Source organism: Marmota monax, unplaced genomic scaffold (genome assembly GCF_021218885.2).
Source record: "Marmota monax isolate L192 unplaced genomic scaffold, Marmota_monax_Labrador192_F-V1.1 WCK01_AAM20220418_F8-fsc00026, whole genome shotgun sequence".
Taxonomy (NCBI): Eukaryota; Metazoa; Chordata; class Mammalia; order Rodentia; family Sciuridae; genus Marmota; species Marmota monax.
The window spans coordinates 15,816,360-15,828,416 of NW_026693108.1; the positions used below are offsets into that span (position 1 = coordinate 15,816,360).

The following is a 12,057-nucleotide window of genomic DNA, read 5'->3' on the forward strand; positions in this document are numbered from 1 at the left end:
ACTTTTCGTCAGACTTAAGAAAGTACAATGAATCTTGTCTCCATGCAAAAAAAAAAAATCATTTGATATTTCCTTTACTCCATTTACTATGTCAAGTCAATGCAGAGACAATCAACAACTTTGTTTAAAATGATAACTAGAAGAAATCCTGTTTCTTCATCATTCTATAATAGTTACAATATTTGACAAACCAGTTAGAAAGTAAAGGACCTTGTACAAAAGTAGTCAGATTGACTCTCTGATTGGCTTGGGATAGCTAAGAGACATGGGTACTAAAATACAGTAATCTTCCTTTATCTGAGGGGGTTATGTTCCAAGACTTCCAGTGGATACCTGAAATTGCAGATAGTACTAAACTTCAAATAAAATGTTTTTTTCCTATACATATATACCTTGTTAAACTTTCACTTTTTCACCTCAAAGAAGTACTTTATGATGTCCCTTTGCCTATCTGAATTGCCAGCATCACTACTCTTGTGCTTTGGGAAAGTTATTAAGTCAAATAACTTTTATTTGAACATAAGTGCTGTGATATTGAGAGTCTATCTGATTAACCAACATAGTTATCAAGTGACCACTAGGCAGGTAGCATATACAGAATGGAAACTGTGCTGGTCAAAGGGATGATTCATGTTCTAAGCATGATGGAGTATATAAACACAAAATTCCATCTTGTTTACAGAATGGTTGTGCAATTTAAAACTTATCAATTGTGTACTTAATTTTCCATGTAATACTTTGGATAGCAGTTGGCCATGAAAAAAACTTTTTCTAAAACTGCAGAAAATGAAACCACAGATCTGAGGGATAATTGTAATATGGCTCAGAACTCAGGCAATGGCTATTGCTTATATTGAAGTGGCAAACAATTTGGACTCTTTACAAACCCACCCTTTCTGATATTCTCATCTGGTCAAAATGGGAAACAAGTGGGGCATGGTACATGCCTGGGGGCTGAGGCAGGAGGATCACAAATTCAAGTGATCCTCAGCAACTTAGTGAGCCTTAAGTAATTTTGCAAGACCCTGTCTCAATATAACAAATTTAAAGGGCTGGGGGTGTGACTTAGTAGTTAAATGCCCCAGGGTTCAATCTATCTTATCTCCAGTATTAGCACACAACTGGGGGCCCTCTCTCAAAGTGAAAGTTTTGACTGCAATGTGGGGGGGGGGAGGGCAGTTTGCATATCAATAAAGATACATGTGAATAACTTAAAATATTTTTTAAAAAACCCATTGCATTCAAAATAGTAGCAAGAAGAGCAACGTCATCACCACTGCATAAAATTAAACTGGACCCTAGAGTCTAAGTTCACACACTTTTTTAAATTTTAAATTTCTAATAGATTTCTGCTCATATCCTAAAAAGCATTTCCTGAACATAAACTTCGAACATTTGACTATGACTTCTTTCTTTAGTTATAGAATCATTATACTTGTGACACAAAAATTCTCAATAACGGGTTTTCTAGTTTTTATTCAGTTTGGATTGCCTTTTAAGAAGACACTTTTTCACCTCATTGTCTCAGATCAATCTCTCTTCTTCTTTTGCTTTGTCTTCCTTCTCCCCCCTCTTTCTTTCCCTGACTCATGCCTTTCTTTCCTCAAAGATTCATGACAGTGGTCTCCTGGCCAGCTTCTCTGGCAAACACTAAGTCCCTGGATGGGTTCAGGATTCTGTTAAGAGAATTTCGGATTCTACTGAATTGAGCCAAGTCATCAGTTTTAGTTTTGGCCACTTTTCACTGGCTTCAGTTTGCAGAGCCAGCTACCATGTAAGTTTTAAGGTTTAAAAAATTTACTCCTTATGCTCACGGAGCTTGGTTCCAGAATAAGATGTACTGCAAGAGTCTTAAAATCTTTTTCTTTAACAAAAGCAAATTCTTTCCACTGAGTTGAGAAGAAGATTTTTTTTTTCCCTTGAAAGTTTGTATTCCTTAAACAGCAGAGGAGCTGGATATTTCTTCTCAAATGGTGAGTTGGAAAGAGTTACAGGGAACTGGACACAACATGTTTTTGGGTATGAAGAGAAAAGAAACCTAACCCTCTCTGTCTGCCTAAATGACTATTTCATATGCACTTTGTTATAAGGTTTAAAGGAGTTCTTTAAGATCACTTTGCAGGATATAAATAAACATGTAAATTATATCAATCTGGCTCTGATATAATTTGTTGAGTGTCACTTTGGCCAAACGTAAGTGCTGCAGAAATGCTTACTGCATATATCCCTGTTCTTGTGAGGGTTCTGACAAGAAATCAGGCAATTAGAATGTGACCTGTGAAAAGAGCACCCGTGAGGGGCATTGGACCCAGACAGAGACAGAGAAAGCTTCCCAGACTAGCAGTGGAGTGCTGGAACCAGCTTTTATAGGCTCATGAAATCACATGTTAAATTTTCAGGAATTTTACAAGCCAGATGTTAAACATGGTGGTTATTAAAAATTGTGTTGTACAAACTTAAGATTATGCAAATTAAATTCAAATAAACCATAGCGTATACCAACAATGCATTACTTCCAAATTATTTTGCTGTTACCTATGCATTTGAGGTTACTCCTATAAATTGCATCTGCAAGACAGGAGCATTATATCATTATATCATGGGGCGCTACCCTGAGCTAAGTGATGTCAAGCTGGAAATCAGCCATGGAGGTCAGTTTCTTTGACCACAAAAATTGGCAAACACTACAACTAGTTTTCCCCACAAAGGTGACTCTTTTGAATGTCTACATATTGCCTTCCCAAGGCAAAAACTCCATCAGGGTCAAATCCTGTCACCTGTTCCCAGAGGGAAGTTACTAAGAAGCTGGGATAAGGGGGTATCTTTGTGAGATCTGGCAGAGGCCACGGAAATTCCTCTAATAATAATCCTCTGCAGAGGGAAGCAACTCTTCTCTTTAAGGCAGGAAGCATTTACAAGGGGACTTCAGGAGACCAGGAAATTGCCTTCCATTGTTTCTAAGAATGTACTGTTAAAAACTAAATTGAGTTTCAAATCATCTATTCTTGAGTAGACTACATTAAATATAATCTTCTCATCTTTTGCCCTGAAATTAAAGTGAAAGAATATCTTAAGGTAAATCTCCAAAGGTTACAGATAATCAAGAGTTTTCCTTTACCACCAAAAAGAAAAAAAAATCTCTTTTACATAGAAGGGCAGTTAAAGCTAGTTTACTTCAGATGCATTTGCTAGAAGTGCTTTATAAGCATTTTTTCCCAGACCTTCATTTTACATTGTAAAACAGTATTTTTACACCCTTCCCCACCATATCTAGTTTCTGAAGAATCTTGTCCTGTTACAAACAAAAATAGAACAGACCCTGATTTTCTGCATAGTGATGAAGAATTCAAAGAAAAGAAGACTTTCCAAGGTCACTGTTTCTTGGTGGAATGTTATATGTGAGAACCGATGGGTAGAATATCAACTCTGAATTTGAATAAGCCAGAAGAAATACTGCAAATGAAGAATCATTCAGAATGTACTCTTTCCTTTGAAAATGAGACTACAGGAGTAGAAAGAGAATATCAAGCTTTCTATGTAATATGGTCATTGGCTTTTTCCCCCCAGAGGATAGGCAGAAGAGACCAAGACCACTTTTTCCCTCAGTGTAAGAAAAATGTGATATTGGGCAGAGGCCGCTGAAATCTCTGCTGTGGTAGCACTGGTGTGGCCAACAGGCACAGACTAGAATGGGGTTGTTGACCATCAGTAACCACTCTTCCCTGGAGTCTGCTCTCCTTAGATGTTTGTTCAGATCATTCTCCAGGAGACAACCTGCCATTGAAGAGAATGACATACAGGTATGGGGTTCAGTGCAGAGGTGGGGATGTCAGATCTGCTCTTCTGATCTTGATGCTAAGAATAAGCCCACAGACTCCCTCAGACAAGGCAAGACCCAGAACCGATGCCCTTTAGACTGTATGTATCACAGATGTTTTCAATAATGACAATTAAGATGCTTAACTTCTATGAGTGGTCTTGATTCAAAAAATCCCATACTAAACATTGATATGTCCGGTTTCATTGTGCCCTCAAACAACCTATTAGAGTGCTCATTTTCAATGTGGGTTAATTGAGTTTAAATCACACACGTGGTAACAACCAGATCCCAGGTCAGGCTGAAGTCAAATATGCACTAACTTTTATGCTAGTCTGAAGAATACTAGACTAGCTTCAAATACATTTTAAAGTATTTGGCACTCTATTTTCATGTTCTGAATTCCACTCAGGAAAACATCCGTTTCTTCCATGTGTAAAGTGGTGTGCTAGGGAGGCTCTGGGCAGAACGTGGGAATGAGTCAGATGTAACTCTTCTCCTTAAATTACTTATAATCCTGGGCAGGAAAAAGTAAGTACAAAAATAACCATAACTCAAGGAATAATATGCTGTCTGCTTTAAGAAGGGCATGGGGCTTAAAGAAAGATAAATGCTACTGGAACAGAAATATATTTGCTTGAACTAAATTCTAAACAATGTCCGCTATCTGTAAGACAAGATTTTCTCCACTTGATATTCCTAATATATCATGGATCCCTGATGGAATGGATGTTGGCAAATTATCAAGGGATAATGTTTGTAAAAAACTATTGTGCTGGAAGGGGGCCATTTAAATAAATAGTCTGTCATTTTATAGATGAGGAGACTAAAACCCAAAAGCCAGAGAACAGAAATGATTACATTCTCTTTTCTGTTCTCTTAGATTTTCTTCATTTTATTTGAGTGGTAGATTCAGGAAGAATTATCTGGAGAAAATTGAGTACCCGAAGCGCATCCTGCTCCTCTGTAATGGGTTCTACCCTCATCTGTAATAAGTGTTAATTGAATGAGTAGTTTCAATTGGAATTTAATAAGTCTTCCTTCTTAATTTAGATTATATCTGACAAACCAATCTTTTCCTGGATTAGGTTTGAAATTATTCCTAATATAGTTAAATATATCTAACGAGATCAGTTTCATCTTCCCTGATAGGATAGGACGGAGATTATCAACACAGCTGATATTCAAAGGCAGAGATTCAGCTCATTTTTTCCCACTTTCCCTTGGGGAATTTCCACAAACTTGCAGCTTTTGAACTGCTTTTATTTGGGGGAGGAGGAGAAACAATAAGGTTTTTGCATGTCTTTGAAGACTGTGCAGTTGGCGAAGGTAATAAGGGGGTTGAGGTTGGAAGACCTAATACCCTGCCTCTCACTAACAGGACCCCCACAGTGTGTGGAGGCACCCAGCCCTCCCTCACACAGCTAACCCTCCAGTGCTGATGTGCATCTGTTCCTGGTGGGTAGATACTTAAGGAGGAAACTGTAGCATGCTGGGAAAATCTTTTTCTTTGGTTCAGACAGATGTGGGCTGTAATCCCTCCCACCTCTGCCACCTCAGGCTAGCTATTTAATCTCCTAAATTTAACATCCCTTACCTATAAAACAAGGAAATGGATGCTTCACAAGAATGCAGTAAGGATTTCAAATAAGTATGTAAATAAGGAATCTAGGAAGAGACCCACACAAGAATCCACCGAAGTTCTTGTGCCTGGCCTACGGTGAGGTATTCGCTGTCATCATTATGAAGTGATTCTTTGCCCAAAAGAAAACCAAGAAAAATTTTAATATACTTTTGTCCTCAGTTTTTAAAAATGTAGGTGATCTGTACAAAGAGTAAAAAGATCTGGAATTAAAATGAGCACTGTGGGGCGGGGGGGGGGGGGGGGCTGAGGTTGTGGCTCAGTGGTAGAGCGCTCGCCCTGCATGTGTGAAGCACTGGGTTCAATCCTCAGAGCCACATCAAATAAATAAATAAATAAATAAATAAATAAATAAATAAATAAATAAATAAATAAAATAAAGGTCTAAAAAATGAGCACTGTGATGTTATCATTAAAATGCATACTGTAGCTTGGTTACACAATTTGGTATGGTCATGTATTTTTTTTTCTTTTTTCTGTTTTTAGAAAGGAATCTCATTGCGCCTTACCCCCACTGCTTCCCTGTGGGCTAAATAGGAGAGGCAGACGAATTTGGCAATATCTGTAAAAACAGATCTGGGACAAGATTGAAGCATGAACATACATGGGGAGAACAGATCTTTTCATTAGTCTGTAAATCCCTCTAATTCATGATCTCAATTATTATGTACAAAGAGATTAGTTCTCCTTCCTCTAGATATGATGAGAGCATTTGTTGAAAAGGATTTCATATCTGAAGCATTTCTTTTGCCTTTAGATACAGAAAGGAGAAAAAGGAATTTTATATTTTTTACTATAACAATTCTGGGAAAGGTTGGAAGGAATGAGTGATTAGGATGGATAAAATAAATGTTTAATCAGAATTTGTCATGTTGGGAAATAGTAGGTACAGTTGTAAAGGGAATCAGGACAACAGCTTGAGTTCACCGGCCTTTGCCACTTCTGTTCTGTACCTTCTCATGCAGGTTTTACTGAAGGTTGTGAAACCTTCTCTTAATACTTGATTTACTGAGCAAATATTCACTGAATTCTACCCTCTTATGAGATTCACTTTGCAGACATCAGCCTCATTGTAATATATTGATCTGAAAGATGGGCTTTGGAATACCCACGGCACCATGAGATCTTGGTAAGGTTCTTTACTTTTCCAAGTCTTGGTTTCTTTGTCTGAAAACTATGGGGAAATATAAACTCATCACAGCATTTTTATAGACATCATATAATGTAAACCATGAAAAGCACTTAGTACGCTGTTTGGCAGCATATGCTCAATAAATATGATTTGGCAGTTATATATATTGCTGTTTTCTTAAGTGGCTTTGGGAATGACTTCTATCAGTAAATGCTTTAATAAAATATACGATTTTCAAAGGAAAAGGTACTAATCATATCCTGGAGTAAAAAGTCATTTTAATGTGTAAACAGATTTCTAATTCTCAGAATGTCCTGCCCCCAATTAAGAAATAGCTCTTGGCCACATGTGAATTTTACCGATCAGAAGTGAACAGTATCTCTAGGTAGATACTCCAGTCCCAGTATGGAAATTCAGAACTTCAAGTTTAATGAGAGTCTTTATCCACAGTGACTAAGGATTCCTTTTAGAAAAAGGATAAATATTACTTCTTAGCTAGCATGTACATTTTAGATTCCCCTTCATGTGGAATTCCATGGATGTGGCTTATATGAAAAACGAGACCATGTATTTCTAAATTTAGAAGAAAATTCCATTCCACTGATGAAATAAAAACTTCTTTTCAGAACATGTTTATTTACTGGCCGATCCTATTGGTGTTTCCTGTTAAATTTATCCCAATTCTAACCACCTTGATCTTGCCACAATATTAAAAGCTGGATTTGGCTCTTCTTCAACGCCATCTTGCAGGTCCTGATCCTCTTTTCTTTCCTCTTTTTAACTCCCTCCATTCTCTTTCCTCTATGCCACACCTACCAGATACACTCTTGTTGCTAGTCCATTGGACATGTTTTTGTATTATTATTACATGACCCTTTTTATTGTATCCCCTGTGCCAATAGACTCTTATGTGCCTTGTATTATTTCTCCTCTTGACTTTGGCATTTCTTACAAAGAAATATGTCATTTCAAAGGACATTTTTATTAACAGCAATAGTATTCTAATGTAGTTGGACAAAATCCACAAAAACATCTCATTGACATTCTAGTAAAAGAGTCCGCCAGACTTGGAGAATTTTTGATGGAATACTTGATTTGAAATATACTTAACAACAATGTATTGTATGCTTGAAAATTGCTTAAAGACTAGATTTAAAGTGTTCTCACTACAAAAAATATATGGTAAGTATGTAAAGTATAATGCATATGTTAATCAGCTTAATTTATCCACTCCACTTTGTATAGCTGTTTCAAAACATCACGTATACTATAAATATGTAGTTTTCTGTTTTTCCATTTTTAAAAACTAATTAAAAGTAATATAGGCGATCCTTGAAAAAGGTTGATTTCTTAAGAGTTGTTTGGAGTTCACTTACTAGTGCTACTCCTCTTTTTCTTTTTTTAAGTAATCCAATTATTATTTGTTGAGAGTTTCTCTGAACCAAGGGTTGAGCTGGGTTCTAGGAACACATCAGTGACTCCTGTATGACCTAGAGTTTCCCACTAGTGAAGTCAAAGGAGTGCCAAGCAGCAAGTCCCAGCACACCAGTCTATTTCCAATGAGGGATAGAAACCCAGATTTTAATAGGGAATCACAAGAGGGACCTGCAGAAATGGGACTGGCAGGTAAAGCATTACAGGCAAAGAAACATTCAAGGGACTGACAAAAATCCAGATGGCTGCACAGCGTTGAATGACAAGAAGTGAAGGTCACAGGTTGGCAGGGACCAGACAGTGCAAGACCTGGCAGGAGTCTGGATCCCACTCTGCAAGGGAAGCAGCTGAAAGGCAAAGAAGGGGGCCATGACCTTGTTCATGTAGGAGCTGTGCCTTGTCCCCTTCTGTCTCCCCAGAACCTGCCTGACATGTAGATTCTCAATAATTTTTTGCTGAAAGGATGTATGAAAAGAAAGAAAAAGGAAGAAATACTTGACTTGAACATGTAGGAGCACGCCCCAATGGAAACAGACACTTATTTCCAGAAAGTGAGGGATGTTCTCAGACCCTTTAATGACCCTTTTGCCCATGTCTGTTTTGTGTCCTCTTCTCTAGAGCCAGTTTGAACTAATACAACCTTAGCACCTAATTACTTGAGCACTACCGGGATATTTGGCCTCTCAAAACAAGAGCCATCAGTTTCTAAGCCATAGATTTGAGAGAAATAGATGATTGTTCATTTTTTTCTGCATAGGAAAGAAAGAAAATAACCTGTCATGGAACCCCTAAATGTGCCATTTCCCCAATAGTTGATGGTAATTTGGAGTGTTCTCCTTCATGCTGGGTACCCCAAGCCCAGAAACAGGTCTGGGAAACTCTTGGCTCACCCATCTTCCAGAGAAAGAAACCCAGGCTAGAGTCTTTCTCCTCCTACTTCCTACAAGTTTACCCTAAAAAGCCCAAATCTTGTTTGATTTACACTCAACCATACAGACCTAGGGGGATTCCATGGCTTTCTTTCTGCTTTGCAATTTCTCGCCTCCTCCTTGATTATATTTGAAATCTCTTTCACAAAGGATTTTAAAAATTGAAGAAAGCTAATCATGCAACTCTTTGCCTGACATATTTTAGTGCAAATGACTTTCAATTAAAATGCAATCGCTCAGTCACTAGGTTTAAAGGACTGATATAGATTTCGTTAGTGTTTCTTGACAGGGAGACTGGGAAAGAGAACAGAAGGGCATTGTGCAGGCACAGTGTGGGAGGAAAGGGCTGACGAAGGAGGAAGCTGGAGACCCACTAAAAATGTCTCAATTTTGCTTGAAGAGGGTCCTGTGTATCTTCAACTGGGTGCAGAAAACAAAATAAAACAAAACAACAACAACAATCCAAAAACCTCTGTGCACCTGGTTTTTGTGTTCTGCAGCTGCAAGCCCAGGAGCCCTGTCTCATATGATTTATGAAAATGCACTACATTTTTCCTTTTTATTGTATGCTCGACTCCATACAAAGGAACGTTTGCCCCTGATGATTCATTAATGAACGTTTGACCTAGTCTTAAAAGGAAGCCAGATAGGATGTTTAATTATTTACAATTGAACATACAGAACATGTGCCTCACCTTTACAGCTAATGATAAATCAGAAGTTACTAGAGAGACAGAACATGGTGAGGGTGTGTGGACATTTCAAACATGAAAAAAGAAAATTTCACCCAAATTGCTCACAAACATGAGGGAATTCGCTAGCATACTTGGGGCTCCCTGAAACTTTTAGGCAGCCAGTCATTTTGTCATGATTGAGGGGTTGCAAAGGAAAAAATGGCTTCCCTTCTCAATGCCATTTTGTTACACACTTTTCACAAAGTAGCAAATTTAGCTCAACAGGAAAAGCTCACTGGCAGCGTATTATAATTTATCATCCCAGCCAATATATCTTGTGACTTCATTTTTAGGTTACTGCACCTGTATTATGTACATATATTAGTAGATACATTATTAATGCAAATACCTTTGCAGAAACCTGCATGCTGTTCTCCTGCATGTTCATAATGGCTTCAGAAATCTTGACATCTATGGGGTCCATGACGGACTCAATGTTGAAAGGCCCTTCTAGTCGCTCTGCCACCAAGAGCATTGCATCTGTTGAAATAAGGGACATGATTTATTTGAGAACAGGAGTTTCCAGGTTCTTAATGTGCATTCAAACATTTTCAAAACTGGCTGAAAAATAAATGTTCATGTTCATTTTTTTTTCTTAATCTTATATAGTCAAAAACAAAATGGAGGACAAAATCTTAAAATCATCACTTTTTAAAATTTCATTTGAAGATGTAAAAATTATTTTACATACATGGAACCAAACTTAAAGATAAAAAAAAAATCAGTCCAAATGCAGAGACTTGAACATATTTAACTATTCCACATGAAATGAAAAAACAGTGTTAGGCCAGGGATCAAGTGCATTCCAAAGCAGTGTCTGGCCTCTCTTCTTTTGGAGCCCAGAAAAATGGGAACCTCAAAGATTTGTTGATCTGTGAATTTGGATGCCCAAATATCAAGACCCAACTCAAGTATATCCACCTATATGAAGTATTTATGGATTTCCCAGGAAAACAGGCCTGTCCCTATACTGTGCTATCACTCTACCCAGCACACCCCTCTGTTTGTGATCTTCAAAATCCCTTGGGGGTGGGAAGGATAAGGGGAATTTCTCTTACTTGGTTTGATACAGTTAAGGCCTATTCTGATGCACATCAGATTTTCAACACTTAAAAAATGTCTATGAAATCCTACTGAACTGAATTGAATTGAACATTGCTCGGGAGTGCCAGTTTTCTGCAGAAGATGATGCTGTTGATATGGAGGCAAGAGCTATGAATTAGGAGTCTGTCTGTCTTTGCTCTGTCACTAACTAGCTGAATGGCATGGGAAATTCTGAGTTTATTAGGTCACAGGTTAGTGAGGTGTACAAGAGGGACTGGTGACAAGGAGTTGACACCACTGAAAACTGTCTATCTTCTGTTCTTGGTAACCAGTATCCTTTGGTAACCTGCTCCCCACCGGGGCTGTGGAATAGACTTTTTTTTTTTGTGATAATGAAACTGTAGTATTGGAAGAATATTTGTGTCTAGTATGATTGAAGAACTGAATTAATTAATGTAAACATAATTTAAAATAACCATTTGAGACCAGCAGTCACCATATTAAACAGGATAATCTAGACTCAACCTATAGACTCAATAGATCTCAAGCTTTTCAATTGTTAAACTCTTAGAAGCCAATTTTAAACACTTTCCTTTTTTTATTTCAAAATAATCTATGTTTATTATCCAATATTCTCAAAACACATAAAAGAAGAGAAATACACCATAATCCTACTTCCCAGAATAACACTATAAACAGTGTAGTATATGCCCTATGTATTTTTTCTCTGTGCATGAATATTTTAAGCTTGTAATGAAATACAGTATACATATATCATATAATCTGCTTTCTAAATATAATATATTATTAATATAAAAGACTGTTTATAGTTTGCTGTTTTATAGTAGTTCTATGAGGAAACCAAATTTTATTTTCATTACATACCCAACCATGTTCAATCAAAGTCCAACCTCAAAAAAATTTTCAGGGTTATAAGTAGCTATGAATTAGGCTGGTAAGAAAGATAACTTTTTTTTTTTTTACATGAAAGCTACAGAACTGTCTGGGAAGCAAAACTTTAAAGATCCCCAGGCTTTATAAACAGTATCAGCTTTTATAACTGAGTCTCCCCTGTATTCTCTTGGAATGACCAAGAACTAGAGCTTTCTGTGCTGAAGTGGAGTCAGTGAGTCCCTTCCCCACTTCCTCCACTCCCATGCTCTATCTCTATGATTCTCATGGAGCAAGTGGCCTGAAAAACATATGCAGGAGCAGGGTCACATGAAGAACAAATTTCCTGATGTTTTCCCTCAGATAACGGACTTATGTGTGTATGTCATGGGAGGATCTTGTAGCAAAAATAGCTATTTCCCCAGATCTTAATG

At 37.5% G+C, this 12,057-nt stretch overlaps 1 protein-coding gene across 2 annotated transcripts in view; it reads right to left on the reverse strand.

Moving 5' to 3' along the window:
- The window catches only part of Gpc6 (glypican 6), a 1,048,357-nt gene that overhangs the window by 100,186 nt on the left and 936,114 nt on the right, over positions 1–12,057 (reverse strand). For both annotated transcript variants that reach the window (XM_058582789.1, XM_046454952.2), the window contains exon 5: positions 10,038–10,168. In XM_058582789.1, coding sequence (XP_058438772.1) covers positions 10,038–10,168 — 131 coding nt within the window. The remainder of the gene's footprint in view (positions 1–10,037; positions 10,169–12,057) is intronic.